The 16678-nt window shown below is 49.8% G+C and overlaps 7 protein-coding genes across 7 annotated transcripts; 5 read left to right on the top strand and 2 right to left on the bottom strand.

The window, feature by feature from the left end:
* Positions 1-1688: 1688 nt before the first annotated feature.
* TrAFT101_004995 (uncharacterized protein) lies at positions 1689-2296 on the top strand (the record flags this gene model as incomplete). The annotated part of the gene is made up of 2 exons (XM_066127348.1): positions 1689-1925; positions 2279-2296. 2 exons carry the CDS (start codon positions 1689-1691, stop codon positions 2294-2296), a joined length of 255 nt encoding a protein of 84 aa, XP_065983459.1.
* Positions 2297-2795: 499 nt separating this feature from the next.
* TrAFT101_004996 (uncharacterized protein) lies at positions 2796-4303 on the top strand. The gene has a single exon (XM_024902585.2). It carries the CDS (start codon positions 3037-3039, stop codon positions 3715-3717), a length of 681 nt encoding a protein of 226 aa, XP_024759640.1. The 5' UTR covers positions 2796-3036; the 3' UTR covers positions 3718-4303.
* Positions 4304-5922: 1619 nt separating this feature from the next.
* TrAFT101_004997 (uncharacterized protein) lies at positions 5923-6369 on the bottom strand (the record flags this gene model as incomplete). The annotated part of the gene is made up of 1 exon (XM_024904011.1): positions 5923-6369. The coding sequence occupies one exon, from the start codon at positions 6367-6369 to the stop codon at positions 5923-5925; it is 447 nt and encodes a 148-aa protein (XP_024759639.1).
* A 2601-nt stretch (positions 6370-8970) lies between these two features.
* On the top strand, positions 8971-11391 carry TrAFT101_004998 (uncharacterized protein; the record flags this gene model as incomplete). The annotated part of the gene is made up of 2 exons (XM_066127349.1): positions 8971-9043; positions 10421-11391. 2 exons carry the CDS (start codon positions 8971-8973, stop codon positions 11389-11391), a joined length of 1044 nt encoding a protein of 347 aa, XP_065983460.1.
* Positions 11392-11435: 44 nt separating this feature from the next.
* Positions 11436-11744, top strand: TrAFT101_004999 (uncharacterized protein; the record flags this gene model as incomplete). Its single annotated transcript, XM_066127350.1, has 1 exon — positions 11436-11744. One exon carries the CDS (start codon positions 11436-11438, stop codon positions 11742-11744), a length of 309 nt encoding a protein of 102 aa, XP_065983461.1.
* A 516-nt stretch (positions 11745-12260) lies between these two features.
* Positions 12261-13100, top strand: TrAFT101_005000 (uncharacterized protein; the record flags this gene model as incomplete). The annotated part of the gene is made up of 1 exon (XM_024905759.2): positions 12261-13100. The coding sequence occupies one exon, from the start codon at positions 12261-12263 to the stop codon at positions 13098-13100; it is 840 nt and encodes a 279-aa protein (XP_024759636.1).
* Positions 13101-13556: 456 nt separating this feature from the next.
* TrAFT101_005001 (uncharacterized protein) lies at positions 13557-16559 on the bottom strand. Its single transcript, XM_024906764.2, has 3 exons — positions 16257-16559; positions 15926-16197; positions 13557-15835 (listed from the first exon to the last, which is right to left on the bottom strand). Exons 1-3 carry the CDS (start codon positions 16332-16334, stop codon positions 14230-14232), a joined length of 1956 nt encoding a protein of 651 aa, XP_024759635.2. The 5' UTR covers positions 16335-16559; the 3' UTR covers positions 13557-14229.
* Positions 16560-16678: the final 119 nt, after the last annotated feature.

Consider the following 16678-nt stretch of genomic DNA (forward strand, 5'->3'; position numbering starts at 1 on the left):
AGAGAAACCAACAACAACCCGTCGCATAGCTGCCTGCTGGTATACTCGTCAATATATTGCTCTCGTGATAACATCGCATCCACCGTGTGTGTCTTAACTTGCAAGAGCAAAAAGAAAAGCCATAAATAGCCCAGACTTTCGGCTTGCCCGTTGTAGAAGGCACAAGAAAAGACGAGAATTAAGAAGATATACAAAGAAACTAATCCGATGATCAGAAGAGATTGTCAGAGAAGGCTCTCAGGCAGCCACCTCGCCTTGATTGGCTGGTTGCCGCCGCTGTCGGCGTCTGCGTCAGTCCCGCCGGCGAGTTGATATTGAGACGACACCACCTCTGAAGTACTGTACATACAGTATCTATGTACATGGCTGTAGATATGTAACAGACAAGCGTAATCGAGCAAAAGTGACGTACGAGGAGATGCTTGCCTAGAATAGGGAGCAGGGTTTGGGCCTGAGTGGCGAGGGATCTTGGAAGGTTTGCTGAAAAAGTGATAGCCTGAGGTGGAGGAGTCATAGCAGTGGGCATTACGAAATCGAGAACCCATGAGGCGGGTTGGTGGAGGCGTGGGTTGCCTCTTCTGTTGTGAGGCGTGACTTGATGGTGGTGAGGATTGTGAGGATAGAGGGGGGGAGCTAGGACAAGAAGGATGTTGATGGTACTTGTATGAGTACTTGTGTGTATGATCTGCATTATCTACCTATGTGAGCGCGAGGCGGATTCGACTACTAGTTAGCTAGTTTCCGTCTTTGGGCTTTCTTCAATTGTTACTTTGACAATAGGATTGTGTTTTGGCGAGACGATACTTGTCTCGTGTAGTTGCTACATCGAAACCATGCTTGAGGATGCAGACAAGAGACATTTAGAAAGCTGAGTGAGACCAGGGCGCAAGACAACCATATTTGCCCCCCCCCTGCCCGCGTTGTCCTGCATGTTCGCTTATTCTTCCTGGCGGCACGATAAAGGTCTGATGCCGGTTCAGCAGCTCCAGAAGAACGCCCCGTCTATGGTCCAACGCAAGCCGCAAGTTCAAGGTTCTAAGGGCCTAGTGTGTGTGTGCAAGTTCAGTGTTGGTTCGCATCAGCACCGCCACAAAGCGGGAGCCAGCATGGAATAAGGCGATGGGACGATGGGAATGATGTTCAGGTCTATGATCTAGCGGGCCGGGGGGCGATGGGCTGTGGCGCAGGCAACATCAATATCATCGTAGTGCAATAGCGCCAGGCTACAGCTAAAAGAGGCCACCAGCTACAGAAGCCACAACCACAACGACCCACGAAAATGCGGCTCAAAACGATGGCCATGGCTGGTGTGTCCATTTAGTAATTATACCTTTTACTAGCACATCCTTTCCAGCACGCGCAACGTGGTCAGTCCGTCAGGCCAGACGCGCGTGTATGCAGGTCAGAAGCATCCTGCACTGCGCCCAGCTACAGCGACACAGTGCGCGCATCGCCCACCGCACCCCGCTCTGCAGCGGCAAATGGCCGCCGCGCACCTGTCGGAGCTGCAGCTCCCCTGCAGGCCTTGCCGGAACAGGGCACCTGCACAGTGCCAGCCCGCAGTGGCCGAGGAGGGGTCAACTGACACACTCCCTGTGTACGGGCCGCGTCGCCTGAGCCACGCTCGCCCTCTGGCAGCCCCTACTAGACTACAGTACTAGGTAGGTAGGCAGTTCCACACCACCACCATGCTGCTTCTCGTCCTTCCAGCTGCCTCCCATGGCCTGGGTCTGGCGTCAGGTTTTGGCATCCGTCCAGGAACGAGCCCCGCCAGGGAGCCAATGCTGGGGCGCTGCAGGACATCGATACCGGCGATCGAGCCTCCGGGAGCTGCAGCGTCCCTGCAGTGGTCGCTTGCTCCGCTGCGGCCGCCACTGCACGCATGCCGCGCTTATTCTGCTGCAGCCACCTGGTGTCGGGCATGTGTTGGTCGAACATTACACCCATCCGTCTGCTGTCGATTTTCCTTCTTTTTTTTTTTCATGCAAAAATACAAGTTTGATTTGGTATGAAGAAAAAGGATGCTTTGACAGAGTTGACGGCTGCTTTGTTGATGCTCTACGTCGTTTCCTTTGTCCCTCCTCTTCTGCCTTTCTTCTCTCTCTGTCCAAGGACAAGTTCTAATATTAGCAGGCTTCAGTAAATCCTAGTTTTCATCTCTCTCTCTCTCTCTCTCTTTCCAGTAGCGGATCCCTGGTGACCCGTCAGGCGACTCCGCCTCGTGCTCTACCTCTCTCTCTCTCTAATACTCTGTCTTCTTCTTATTAAGCCACCCCAGGACTTTGACAATAAGTGATCACAACTGAGAGCAACCGTGCTATCAAGTCCCTACCCTCATCAGACTAAACATCCCTATCCCTGGTTGACGGCTTCCTACGCAAGCCACCTCACTAACTCAAGCCACATCTCTTTGATGGTGGTCATCTCCCGTTGCGCAAAGCCCTGCATTTCAACTTTTTTGTGAATCGTGTGTGTCTTCCCGCCCCGTGCCATGCCTTTTTTGACATGCTCTTCCATGTGCTTCCAACAAGAAAAGTCCTATTTCTGGGGGATGCTTATATAGATCCGCACTATCGAACATTCACTCTCTTGGTTTTGTGGCTGGGGCTCATCACTCAACACTTCATATCGGATACAAGCGTGTGCGTGTCTGTCTGCATTTAGTCACCTGGACTGACCGAGTGGCTGGTTTGGCTTTCTAGCCTGCTGTCATACCGAAGTTGCTTGGGGCTATTTCAGAGACACTTTGCATATATACTCTACCTTACCCCATACTCATATGACAACCTTTTCTTGTCGTAAACATACTACTTTTTATCTATTTGAATCCCCTGACTTCCTGAATCCACATCTTTTTATCTTTCTTCATTAACATAACTGATCGTCGAACACCTTGTCTGTACTTGCTTCGACCAAACACTCTCAAGTACACAACCTACTCGACGCTCTTCTATCCATACGATACTACTTTATAGAAGAACGCTGGAACCAGCATTGGAGAACTACAAGAGCAAAGCTTCCAACAACAACGACACGATGACCAAGCGGTGGTTTGTCGAAACCACACCGGAGGGGCGACAGCAGTTTGTGTCCATCAAGAGATCGCGTTCTTACACTGGACGCCACGACCGAGTTCGCGAGATTGACTACGTCAAAGTCAGCCTTGACGAATGGAACTCCCTCGTGGAGAAGGAGCGCAAGCTCGAAGAGATCAATAAGTCGGTGGTGGATGAAAACAACCGCCTCAAGACCACATCCCAGGCTGAGGCTAAGCGCCTCGCCCTGGTTGTCGTTCCCAGTCTCGAGAAGCAGATCGCCTCCCTCTCCATCGAGAACGAGGCTCTCCGTCGCAGCATCGATAAGACGGGCGACAGCTCTTCCAAGCACCACCGCGAGGAAGAGAGGCTGCGCTACAAGGTTGCCAAGTTTGAGGCCGACAATCTGGCACTCCGAGAGGAGAATGCCGCTTTGCGGGAGAAGAACCGTAGCCTCTCTCGGCAGATTGACCAGAGCTTCAGCCGTCGTGTGTCTGAGCTTGTTGCAGAAGCTGAGACGTGGAAGTACCACTACCGTCACTGGCGTTCTCGCTACGAGGAGCTTTTGAAGCGCTACAACGACATCTATGACTTGATGGAGACTCGGACGAAGAAGATGAAGGGCTACGAAGAGAAAACTATTGCATATGAAGATATCCTGCGACGAAACGAGATGATCTAAGACTTTTACGTCTTCTGTATCTCTCATCTTCTACCTTTTCTAGTCTGTGAAACTTGAGGTCGTTTGTGAAATCACCTCGATCACAGTGCCAACCGCAGAGGTTGGTGTGGCTGTATTACTTTGGAATTTTTTTTTTTGTTCTCCGGTACGTGAAGGGACTTGGTTTAGAGTAGAAGGCTTACACTGACGTATCATGTTTTTTTTTTCTTTGCTCATAGACCAGATAGCGCTCCACACTTGGAGCCTTGCTTTTTTCTTTTCCTTTGTTCTGTGTTATTATGAATGATAGGCTTATTGGGAAATCTTGGGTTATGACATTCTCCTGTGTCACTTTTTTTGGCATTCATAATTGCCTTTTTTTTCTCTCTTCTTTTCTTCTTTGATGGATTATTAATGAACATTTTTTCTTTACTATTGTCATTCGCTCGCCATTTCCTTATTTATTTGGTCATCAGACGCATTTCATTTCTTCAGCTTCATTCAGCGAAGCTCACCCTTGTTCCGCTCTCATTTGCAGACCGCCTGCGAGTTATTTAGAGTAGCACAGATACATGAATACACGGCATAAGAAGCCAGTTATCTGGGAAACAGCATTTATTTAGTACCATCTACCTCGTGATGTATCCGGCTGGTGCCGAGTCTCAAAAGTTGGCTCGTTTAGAAGCGTCATGTGAGCTTATTGGCTGTGAGCTTTTTGAAGCTATCGACGTCATCACGCGATACCGCGAGCCTTGCGGAAAAGGGCCACATTTTGCGCATAACTCGGATTAAGAGAGATAAGGGGAAAAAAAAAATAAGTTATTGAAAGAGAGCAGTCCTTAACGTACCAGCGGGGTGTAAAACGAGTCTTACCTGCGTGTAAGTATAATCCACACCTCGGGTAAGTGTCCCTCCTAGGTCGTACGTTGAAAAGTGAGGCTGTTGGCACAATGCAATGACGCGCGTCGATCACTTCTTGAATAAGTAATAACGGATAACTACATACATATATATTGTGTTTAAATAAATTAAAAGTTGATGCGTTGGCTCTCATTGGCTTATTCTGTGTCGTTGCGTTGGCTTGTGTTAGAAAAAGGGCGACGACAACAAAGAAAACAAGCTGGAGACAATGCAAATGGGGCTTTTTAGGGCGGCTACATGCATGAGAGTGGTTGATAACGAAAAAAAGGTGACGACAGTGAAAAGCCCTTTCCTTCTTTTCTTCCTCCTTCTTTTTCTGCTCTGTGTAAGAAGAAGATAAGGTGCAGTTCATTTAGGCATTTAGTCGTAATGACGGGTGTGGCTGGCTACTAGTGGCACAAAGATGCCGCCGCCTTTTTTCTTATGAGAGTTCCAGATAACAGTACCGCTGATGTGGAGCCGCGACTCGTCAACAGTATTCACACTTCTTGTTTTTCTTGCTGCCTTTTTTTTTTTTTTTTTTTTTTTTTTCTTTTTTAAATTCTTCATTTCTTGAATTTCTCTTCTTCTTTGGTGGCCACATTTAGGCATCCAGCCAGCACCCGCCTTTGGACGGCACACGAGTTTTGACCACGAGATTAACCACTAGCTTAGTGGCGCTAGGCATCTAGTGGCAGCGCCGGTGGACCTGCTAGAGAAGTTAGGCCAGGCACAGCGCAGCCAGTAGGTCATTTTTCATTTTTGGTTGGGCACATACAGTAAAGTTAACAACCGAGCTTTTCAGACGTCATGTTGGATACATACAACTCTTTCATTGCTTGGGCCATATTTTCATAGCATTTGTGATTAAACATCAAACGTCATACCGCATTTAACTTTTTTTTTTGTTTTCTGTTTTAAATTCCAACTTGTGAAGAAGCTAAATGAACGCCCCTTGTACCCGCCTTTCCCAAAAGCCCAACGCTGACCAACTCCCCCCATATTGCAAGTCTGTCTGATCCAAACAAAACGCCCAGCCCTGATACTCGTAGGATTCATAAGATCATCTCTCAACTGCCGGCAGCGATAAATGTCAGGCGGTTGGCCCAAAGCCCTCCGAAAGCCTCCGAAAGCGCCAAAGAGACTTCGGCTAAAGTAGCAATTCGTTGCCCATCGTCCATCTGGGTTTACCTGTAATGGTAAATTCTCGCAGGATGCTTACAAGGCTGGCTGGGCGAAACGTCTCCGAAGCCACGCAAGAATAGCAACCTGCGCAGCTCATACCCAAACCGCACCAACAGCTTCCCCTTGTCCATGTTTTGTCGCTCATCGGTTCCCAGCTCTTGCTACCAATTGAACCATGTCCATTCCACGACGAGCTTCGGAGGTGTCCAGGCCGCCAGCCGTCTTTGTGATAACGTTGGAGGCCAGCACTCCATGATCCGAGCCCAAGGATAGGCTTCCACAGGCCTGGCATCCTTGCTCTATCAGTGTCTGGGCAAACCAGGCGGTCTGGAAAACGGTCCATGATCGACCAGTGTCCTGGTAGGAGAGACAGAGGGAGGAGCTGCCCTCACTGTCTGTGTCGACGCAGGTGATGAGCTGTCCGTCTGAGAATCTCTGGTGCTGGTCCATCCCCTTCAGCTGTTCAATGGCTGAACTCAGGTTGGCATTGATGCCCGCGCAGACACCGCTATCTTGACAGCTGCTGCCCAAGGCACTGGCTAGTGTCGCAGCACCGGCGAGGGAGAGGAGGGTGTTGATGAAGTGCATGATTGATTCTTCAGGGATGTTGTCCAATGGCTTGAAGAGATTTTGGAAAAAAGAAAAGTGAAATGACAATTACTCATCTAGTTACGAAGATGAACAATGAGGGGGTCGATCAAGGATGGAGAATCGTGGCTGTCTGTCTCCTTATATAGAACGGTCTGCTAATAATGATTGAGGATGATATCATAATACCACTTGCCTTCAATTGGACTGCGCGGGAAAAGAGAAAAGGGGCCCCGCCGGCAGAAAGTATCTGAACAATAGGCAAAAATAGTAATAGGTAGGTAGTTATTCTGATTTTGTTTAGCTACAGACACTCGGCAGTTTCGTTCTCGTTGCTTGTTCGAACGTACTAAAGGTTTTTCCCGATTAAGTCAATGCTCGCTTATAAACAGCAGTAGCTTTGATCTAGTATTATTGCTCAATTAGGAAAACAGTCTGCTAGTTAGAAAGACCAAGAGTTGGTATATATCGACACTGGTGATTCTTCCTCTTTGCGCTTATAAAAATGGTGGGATTTCCCTTGCTATCAAACCACCTTATTATTACCATTATTATTTTTTAAGGTTATGAGCTATTATAACATCAAATAAGGCTTCTCCACACCGATACAACGGATTGGCACTAACCTACAATCCTAGCAGCCATAGTCCACTCTCAAGGAAACCATTGCAGGGAATTTGGCTATCGGTAGACGGCAAGTCCTCAGGGATTCTCAACGGTTCGCTGTCAAACTCAAAGAAGCACGGGGCCACTCGGTAATGGTAACGAGAAAACCTGGCGATTGATTGGCCAATGCGCTGTGTCCCCGAGCAACTATATTCTCCGTCCATTACCACAGCTTTACTAATGCCTTGATTCAGCTTCGTGTTGTACTAGCCCTACAGCAGATGGCTTTTCAAATCGGTCTACCTACTATATTCAGGTAGTAGTCATTTTACCGCCATCATTAATCACTATATGGAACCCTGATCAAGGTCGAAAATATGAGGTTTTTATCTAGGGATGCATCTCTTTTAGACTTACTGCATCTAGGATTCATACAAATGTAACATCAAGCCAGGTAGGTAGGTATATGCAGTTGGGCATGGAGCAGTGAGATCCATATAATGGGTAGTTCATCAGATAGAATCTACGACAAGATATAGCCCTTGGTGTTTAAGAAGGGCATAGAATAATGATGATATATGACAGCTGATATAAGCAACTTGAGATGATCAAATTTATAAGCCCTTGTTCAATTTATGCTTGTGCTGTTGGGCACTTGTGTGCACAAATGCGGGTCAATGTGCCTGATGCACGTGGCATCAATGTTACATACAGACCAACATGGTATATCTCAAAGAGACATGTTGACTAGATGGTAAGATAGCACTGCTGTAGGTACTATACTATTACGGCTCCCCTAAAAAATAAGGATGCTATTGATATACTAAGCATAGACAGTGTTTTATTTTTAGGTATTGTTCGATGTTAAGGAAATGGAGGCTGTTATACCAGCGAAAACGAAACGGCTACCCTACATTCCTCTCAGTAAGGCATGTATGTATCCGTACCTCGATTTCATAAACAAACATCTTTCTCCAAAGTCCCTGCCCCTTTCCTTTATATGACCCGTAACCTTGGAAGTCTTTGGTGGCATCTGCTTTGACGCTTCTTGCGTCACCTGGTTAGATAGACTGGCCTTGGCCATGCAAATTTTGCTCGTTGACTGCATAGGTAAACGAGACCGTCAAACATGAATAATGTTTGACCTGTCTATTATCCTCCACAGCCCAAATCCTGCCTTTGTTTCTTTTTCTTCCTGCTCGTGACGTACTGGCTGTGGCTGAGGTGGTCTTGATAGGCTCGCACGTCTCTGCGACCCAATCTCTGCAACACCCTGGCGCACATCTACGAAATCTGATTTGCCTTTTGATGTCTTGACTCCAACACAAGGCAAAGCACAGGTAAAACAAGGGCGGTGACATGACGGCAGCACACGGAATTCTTCCCTAAGCTTACCTGTACGACGCCCACATCGGCCTATTCTGGGCAGGTGGTCGGGCATTTTTTCTTTCGGTGGACGTCGGCTCCCAGCAGAGTCTCTCGTCATCAGCCACCACAGCTCTATGCTCCGAAGGCTCACACGCGACACGACTCGGGCCGTTCCTCGTTGGTACAAGTACAAGTAAGTGCGTGTATCAAACGGAGCAAAGGATGTGGGGGAGCTGTGCAGGACACGGCAGTATGGAAGCCAGACAATCCAGAGAAATCCGTTTGTCGTCCATTACCTAACAAATGTCTGACACGGACGGCCAGACGACCAAGTATCCAGTACAAGCCAACCAACGAAACGCTTCTCAGCCATCCGTTCGTTCGCAGGCTGTTCCTTGTGATTCCACAGCCATCTGTCTGCATCTTCACCATCTGGCATCACATTGCATTTCCGAAGGGTGTGACTCACACACTTGCTCGAGTGAATGCGAGATCGCCCGCCGTCGATTCGTGTCTCCCGTGCCAGCACACTGCACGCCGCGGCAGGCTGCAGCGCCGTCCCAAAGTGGCCGTGGACGAAGCTTCCTGTGGCTCGCAGGCCGCTGGGCTTCCTGCATGGCGCACAAGATGGAGGGCCGGAGGGGGACGCAGACTCGAGGCAGCCGCCGCTACGGCTTCGATGCCTTGATGAGCCCTGCTGGTGCGCGGCCAATGGGAATCGCGGGGCGGCGTGTGCGCAGAATCGCGTCGACCCGGGACCGACGCTTTCGTGGCTGGGCTTCTCGTTGAGCCTGCGCCGCCGCAAAGGAGCTTCTGTCTCGACCCCCTTTCTGGGCGAGCGAGTGGCCGACTGGCGCCTGGCGCTCCCATCCTTGGCGTTGTAGCAGATACATGAGCCCGCGACGCCGTAGAGAGGCTGCATGGATGAGACGGCATGGCAGCAGAAATCGCTGGGAAAGCCCATTCGACGAGTGTCGATTGCGCGTCTAGGACTCTGATGTGATTGCCCGTACCGTCTACCTGAGTGTACTTTGCTGACATGGCGCCACCCTCCATCTCGACTCGTCCAGAGCAGTCCTGAGCGTTCGTTCTGTGGCCGCCGGCGACAGAGTCTTTCTTATGCGCACGCCAGGCGTTACGGCTTCGCCCATTTGTGTGCTCTCTCCAGGCAGGAATTGGTGCCCGTAGCAGCGATTCCCCGGTTTCATCCATTTTGAAATCCCTATTTTATGACTACAGCCATCCCCCCCTCTTTTCTCCGATTCTCACCTCTGTTATCAATTTTGCGTTTGTGTGTGTGAGTGTGTGTGTGAACGGGCCTTCCATCTGACGGGCAACCAGACTCGGGCTTGAGATAATAATACCACGTTATTATTCCGCATTCTGCCGGGGGCTGCAAAGAGAGAGAGAAAAAAAAAAATTCTTTCGTCCCTGCCTACTTGATCTTCCTACTTCCTACTCATCTCTTCCTCCTCATCTTCCTTCTTTCACTCTTGCGCATCACTGCTTTCAGCATCCAAACGCATTTACTCAGCGATCTGGCCCTTGCAAAGCCGACATACCGCACCAAGACGACTCCATCCATCGTGTGCGGATCTCGCAGACGCACACAGGCATTTGTGCATCCGGCGACGCATCTCTCTCAGCTGTTTTTTTTTTCTCCTGCGACGTGCATATTCCGCTGCTCCTCGGTGCATATAGCGCGCTTGGGTTGACGAATGAACCTTGCGTGAAAGGGCCTCGGTCGCCGTCGCCTTGCTTGTGGCTCGCCCACATCGTTTCGTTTCTGCTCCTGCACCCCTGCCACCCTCCCAGCGGCCGTTGGGCAGCGTCGCATCCCACTACGGTTGGGCAGTCTGTGGTTCCAGAAGTCGAATCAATTTTCGTCTTCGCCTTCTACGGAGAGTAAAAAAAAAAAAAAAAAAAAAAAACTGCATCGCATCATTGCCAGCCATGTCTCTCCATCAGCGAGTATCCGCCAATAGCGGGCGGAGAGCCTCCATCTCGCACTCGGCGCCTTTTGGTTTGTCTACCCATAATTTCTTACATGTGCCCACTCGCTCAATCCCGTTTGCAGTCACCTCCGATTACGAACAGCGCCTGCTCGATTCCCTCAACACGGCTCATACGGAGCTCAACAAGACCAACTCGGAGAGGGATCGCTATCTAAGTCTCCTCGAACAGGCCAACAAGAAGCTCGCCGAAGTCACAGTCACCAATACCGACCTCAAATCTCAGAATCAGAACTTGAAAGACACCATCGCCTCACTCCAGGAGAGGCTCCAGCGCGGTAAGGAAGAAAGCGAGAGGCTCGCCTTTGAGAATGATGCTCTTGCACGAGACTATACCGAGCTCAAGGCCAAGTACAGCAGCCTGTCTCATCAGTACAATGCGCTGAACAGTGCTCCTCCTCCATTCTCCAACAACGCCACCAACGGCTTGTCAGGGTCGATGCCGGAACGCCCCAAGCTCTCTCGCTCCTCCAGCAAGAAGGAACGTAAAGAGGATCGCGAGGAGCGCAGCCGCGTCCGAGACAAGGAAAAGTCTCGAGATCGCGAGAAAGAGGACAAGCGCGAGCGGGACAAGGAAAAAGAAAAGGAAAAGGAGAAGGAAAAGGAAAAGAAAGAACACAGAGCTGAAAAGGAGCGACTCTCCCGTCGCTTTGAAGAGCGGCGTGTGGTTCCGCCTGCACCCGCCCCGGCGGCTCCAGCGCCTCCACCTCCACCCATCACAAATCGACGGAACAGCTTCATCGAGGGCTGGGGCCCCGCCGGCCGGACGTCGTCAGCCTCGGGATCTTCCACTCGGAGTTACACCAACGGACCCCATGTACCCCACGGACCCAACGGGCACATTGGACACAATGGACACGCGCAAGTGCCTGCTGTCACACCTGTCAACAAGACGGCTTATGCCAACATTTCCCGGACTGCTGCAAACCCAATGACTCCTCGTATCTACAGCGTTGCTGGAAGCACAGCCGCCGTGTTCGATGACGACGGGAGCTACGAGGATGGCAACTATCATGCCTATCCGATCAGCCGATAAAAAAAAGGATTATTCTCTCGGGGCCACTTGCTCTTGCCAGACTAATGTGGATTACACGGAGAATGGCTTGCTATCTAGACAATGGTATGCAAGCAGCGGTTGTTGTGAGGGCTAGTTGCTCTTTCGTTCAGTGGATTGTTTTGTTTTGTTTTGCTTTGTTATACCTATATTATGGTGTCTCCAATTGGATTTTTTCTTTGATCCCTTCGGCCTTACTTCTTGGCTTTTCTTCGACCCCGGAAATGGCCACACACGCAATATTTCCTTCACGGCCCTGGTTCCACTTCTCCGATACCGCCACCGGGATATTCAGCGGGGATGTCAACCGGCTCTCTGCCGCTCTCAGCCCATAAACAATGGAACTTGGACCAATCTTTTCTCCGCTTTGTTTTTTTTAACCCACCCGGCTATTCCTTGGCGCCTATGCAGATTGGTTATTAGCTGCATGGCTGTGGCCAGAGACCGGTATTTTTTGTTGACTGCAACCCATTGAGTCACATCAATCCTGACCCGCTTGGGATGCTGTCAACATAAAATACTTTGACTACAAAGACTGTTACGCTGTCTGCCGAGTCGCCAATATCGGTTACATGCCCGACTGTGTGGGCTGCGCCCTTTTCCCTTCTGCTTACACCACCCTTTCTGTCTTCTTTACTTCTTTCGGCTTCCCTCTTCATTTTTATTTTCCCCTCTTAAAAATTTCTCTTTCTATCAACGGCCAATTCTCCTCAGCGGCCCATCGTATCCTTATCGATTGTTTTATTGCCCTGTGATCAAACTCGTTGTAAGTTGTGGTTTTCCTCGCGTTTGGCGCCGGTGTCTCGTTCTAGCATACCTGGTCCGCCATCACGCCGCGGCTGCTTGTCAGTATGAAGCTTTTCCCTTCTCTCTCAGATGACCTTGCTCGTTGGGCAGAGCTACAGCCTGTCTTCTTCACTGGCTCAGCTGCTACTCACGGTCGTCATGTCAATGTTTCTCCCAAAGGGCTAGATGCGCACTTCTCTGTCCTCAGCCCCAACCAATGCGCCTACATTGACCGCACTGGATCTGGATGTGAAACAATTTCTCATGCCTACGAAAATGGACGCCTCTGTCTCATGTTTATGAGCTTTGGCCCTTCCCCGCGAATCCTACGACTCTTCTGTCGTGTTTCGGTTGTGGAGTGGGACCAGCCAGCCTTTCCTGCCTTGATACGCAAAATTGCCAAGGGCAAGCGAGAGGCTTTTGATGGTGCTCGCGCCGTCATCCTCTGCAATATTTGGCAAGCTCAGACTAGCTGTGGATATGGCGTACCGCGTGTGAAGAAGGGGCTTTATAACCCTGATGGAGATGATGAAAATGGCACTGGCATCGTCAGAGCTATTGATGAAGTCCTTCGCGAGGGGGTTGAGGACGGCGAAAAGCTCGATGAGCTGTCTGTTTTTGAACAGCGGCCCACGCTGGACCACTGGGCTTCCAAGCAAACCAATGACAACAAGATGCTGGGCTACCAGATTATCAACAATTGCAGCAGTATTGATGGGCTCCCTGGGTTGAAAGCGGCAAGGCGTGAAGCCGGGCAGATGCTTTGGGTGGGCGACCTGAAGGCTAGGCTGCAAAGGATCGCCTCCGAAGGCGAGGCCGTCGTAGCAGGATTTTTATTAGCGGTGCTGTTGTATTTTGTTTTTGTTGGATTAGATTTACGTGGGATATTTACGGCTGTGTTTTAACGCTATGTTATGTTATGAGATAGATGGAGGGATGGGTTGTTTCTATTTGCGTTTTTTTTCTTCTTTCTTGTGTATTCTTTTTCTTTGTCTTCTTCACCCCCGTTCCCTACCTTCCCCTTCTTACTCTGGGTATTCATGATGACGCTTTGCCGATTTCTCTTTGTTCTGCTAATGTTATGTCATGTCACAATTGTTTTTTTTTTTTTACCTTACTAAAATTTCCTTTTAGGTAGTTATAGATTTATGCAAAAAATGGTCCCTTGCGGGTAATGAATGATTATCAATTGCAACGAATTCTTGGATTTACTCCTTCCCACTTGGATACTCCTTTCGAATCGGTGTTGTAGTTGTGGGATTTCTCTTCGACTGGTATTTTTTTTTTAAATGCTCAGATCTGCGTATGTTTGGAGTGGGCGTTGGACTCATTCACAGAGGCACCCATCTTTTACAAACTCATCAATTATTAAACGAGTGACATGTAGAGCATTAATACTAAGCACCAGCCTAAAATCAAACATCCATGCTAAGGGGCTAGAGTCGGTAGACTACCTCAAGAGAGACGCTTGTCATTCACTGCTGCATATTTCCAAACCAACGGCATAGATGGCTTTAGCTAATCATCTCCGTCCACCACGCCGGCGATTTCATCTCCCCCAAGAATGCACACGCATTTTACTTTACAGTCTATCCCCCCACTCTCATGCTTACTTTGGCCAAAGATATATATGTGTATGTATTCATATATCGCCTGAGTCAAAATCAAAATCATCCCGCGAAGAAGGACTTTAGCGACGTTTCCAAAATATTTGTCGCAGGGCGGTAGGTTGTGCCTCATTTTGACGGCGTAATGGCCTAAGTTGCGGAAACGTGGTGTGGGCCATTCTAAGGGGGGTTTCTTTGAGCTTCGAGTGACGGATTCTTTTTAGAGTTAAGGCTCATATGGATCGCTGCTTTTGGTGTATTCACTTGGACGCTGGTTATTTTCCTTTCGTATGACGAAGACAATTCAGCAGAGCCAGTTTGAGACACCCTACGGGGTGAAGGATATTCACTGCGCTGACGGGTTTGCTGAGATCAAAATCAGGAATGATAATGGAAGGCGTCGGAAGATTTATAAGTTGCGAATCGCTCAGCCACCGCTCGTTGCCGCAATAGGAGTGCCATTCGTAGAAGCAGGCTGATTGCTGTTAGTATTAGCAGCTCCTTTACCACCCCTCCCACGCCTGCCACGTCCGCTGCTTGAGCTCTTCTCAGGAGCAGCGCTATTGCTTGTAGCATTGGATGGGGCAGCAGCAGCAGCAGCAGCATTGCCGCTACCAGAAGCAGCCGGAGCAGGCTTCTTATCCTTACGTTCGAGAACTTGAACAGTTCCTTGTGCAACGGAAATGGGGCTTGCAGAGATAGCCTTAGCAAGGCCGGAGTGGTCGGCAAAATCCACATACGCGAAGCCCTTACGCTTGTCTACCTCGATAAAAGTAACGGTACCAAATACTTGCAAGGCTTGCTTCAACACGGGTTCGGTGATGCCCTGGGAAGAGTTGGCGTGCTTAACAAAGCCACGAGTGGCGTTGGAAGATGATGCCGCGGCAGATTTCTTTTGAGACCCCGAAGATTTGGCAGAGCTGCCCTTTTGGCCATTTGCCGCATTGGTCCCTGACTTGGAGCTGTTTTGTTGAGTCGCAGAGGCGGCCTCAGCAGTAGACTTGGGTGAATCTGCGTCATTGTTGGCAGCAGGCTTCTTCTTAAGGATAACAGGTGGAGTTGTGGTTGCATTTTGCCCAGATTTTTCCGATGCCTTAGTTTTTTCAGCATTTTTACCGCTGCGAGACTTACGCGCTGGCTGTTGGCTCTTGGAAGAGCTATTTGTCGATTGCTGAGCTTTAGCAGACGCCTGAGTACTGGTTGATTCTACTGGAGCCGATGCAGAGGTCTGCTGGTTCTCCTTTCCTGCCCCGGATGATTCCTTATTCTCTTCGGTGGCGGCCGTCTTAGAGCTGGACTCAGCTTTAGCAGCATCTTGTCGGGCTCGCCGATAGGCACTACCTGGACTGAGACCAAGATCTCGCTGCAGCATGCGGGCGGCGATGGACACGCCAGCACGGCGACTCTTGGGGGTTGGTGCTTCTGTAGCAGTCGCCTGGCTTGCGGCCGGTTTGGCGGCTTCGGCGGATTGTTCGGCAGCAGCAGCCTTCTTGGTGAGAATTTTAACGGGTTCCTTAGGAGCGGCTTTCTCAGACTTGGAACTCTTGCTCTCTTTGCCCTTCTTTTTTGAGCCCTCTTCATCCTTGGACGCAGACTTTCCCTTAGTTGCTGCGGCTTCTCTAGAGTGTTTGGCGCTCTTAGCAGCAGCAGCTTCTTTAAGCTTATTTGCCTTCTTTTCCTTTAGATACTCAATCAATGGGGTGGTGGTGACTTTAGTTTCGGCCGCATCCTCGACCTCCTCGTTTTCAGTAACCTCCTTTGGCTGCACCGGATTAGCGAGACCTTCAAGAAAGGCCATAAACTCTGGGTCTTGATCGATAGTTCCCTGGCGAGCATCAACACGCTTCTTATTTCCTGGGACCTTTTTGTAGATGGACATTTCCAAGGAAGGGGGGCCGATAAGAGAAGGACTAGTGAAGGTGGATTTGGCGTCTTCCCAGGTCGCATTTCGAACGATATCGCTAAGGGGCATGATATAGTCCTTACGCATCACATGAAGGTACGCCCTAGAGGGTCGTGATGGCTTTGAGATCCTTGTGTCACCAATGTTAGTGTCTCAAAGAGAATTTGAGAATTTGAGAGAGAGGGGGATGATATCTAGCTATGATATCCCGAGGACATACTCATTGCAAACCTTGCCTGGGGCGTAAGAAAACCAATCAACCTTGCCATTGCCCACTCCCCATTCAGAGCCCAAGATGGAGACGAATTCGGTCTCAGTCATGCCCGGAGGTAGGCGGCGGATAATGACCTTTTCACCTTCATGAGGAGTCTTGGTCTTGGGAGCCTTTGTCGATTCCGCATCATGGGTGGTGCCCCGACCCTCACTTTGTTTCTCGGCCGTGCCCTTGCCCTTGTTAGGACGAGACGCGCCGCCCTCAGCAGTGGCTTTGTTCTGTGCAAGGCGACATATCAGTTAACCATGCCGGACGAGCATCTCACATCGCCTCTCACCTTGGCAGACTCATTTGCCGAGGCGGAAGCCGCCCCGTTTGTCCTGCGAGACAGGACCTGCGGTGCTTGAGTCGACATTGTGCATATCGTACAGATTTAAGGGATGCAACGTCAGGGTTCTAAAGACGCAGGTGCGAGCATGAAGGCGTCTCGGCCAGCCACGGGTTTTGAGGCCTGGGACAGAGATAGGCAGATAGGGTCAAATGAGTCGCGGCCTTCCGTCATATGAGAAAGCGTGGGCCCACTAAATAAATGCAGCGCATTGAATGCTGGAGCATAAAAAGGAATTTCGTACCAGAAGCAGACGGAGTTAGTGCCGCCTCATTCGAGTCTTTCTGTGGCGAAGATGCGGTTGACCTAATATGGAGCGGTCACGTGCAGCCGAGTAGAGGGAGTCGGTGATGGAATGAGGAATTGCTGCT

This window comes from Trichoderma asperellum, chromosome 3 (genome assembly GCF_020647865.1).
Source record: "Trichoderma asperellum chromosome 3, complete sequence".
In the NCBI taxonomy this organism is placed as follows: Eukaryota; Fungi; Ascomycota; class Sordariomycetes; order Hypocreales; family Hypocreaceae; genus Trichoderma; species Trichoderma asperellum.

What these genes read in the sequence shown, in the direction of transcription:
- TrAFT101_004996 (XM_024902585.2), top strand. Translation starts at nt 3,037, where the DNA reads ATGACCAAGCGGTGGTTTGTCGAAACCACACCGGAGGGGCGACAGCAG.
- TrAFT101_005001 (XM_024906764.2), bottom strand. Translation starts at nt 16,334, where the DNA reads ATGTCGACTCAAGCACCGCAGGTCCTGTCTCGCAGGACAAACGGGGCG. An exon ending in CGGCAAATGAGTCTGCCAAG is followed by an intron (nt 16,198 to 16,256) that starts GTGAGAGGCGAT and finishes CGCCTTGCACAG; the next exon opens with AACAAAGCCACTGCTGAGGG. An exon ending in CCAGGCAAGGTTTGCAATGA is followed by an intron (nt 15,836 to 15,925) that starts GTATGTCCTCGG and finishes TGGTGACACAAG; the next exon opens with GATCTCAAAGCCATCACGAC.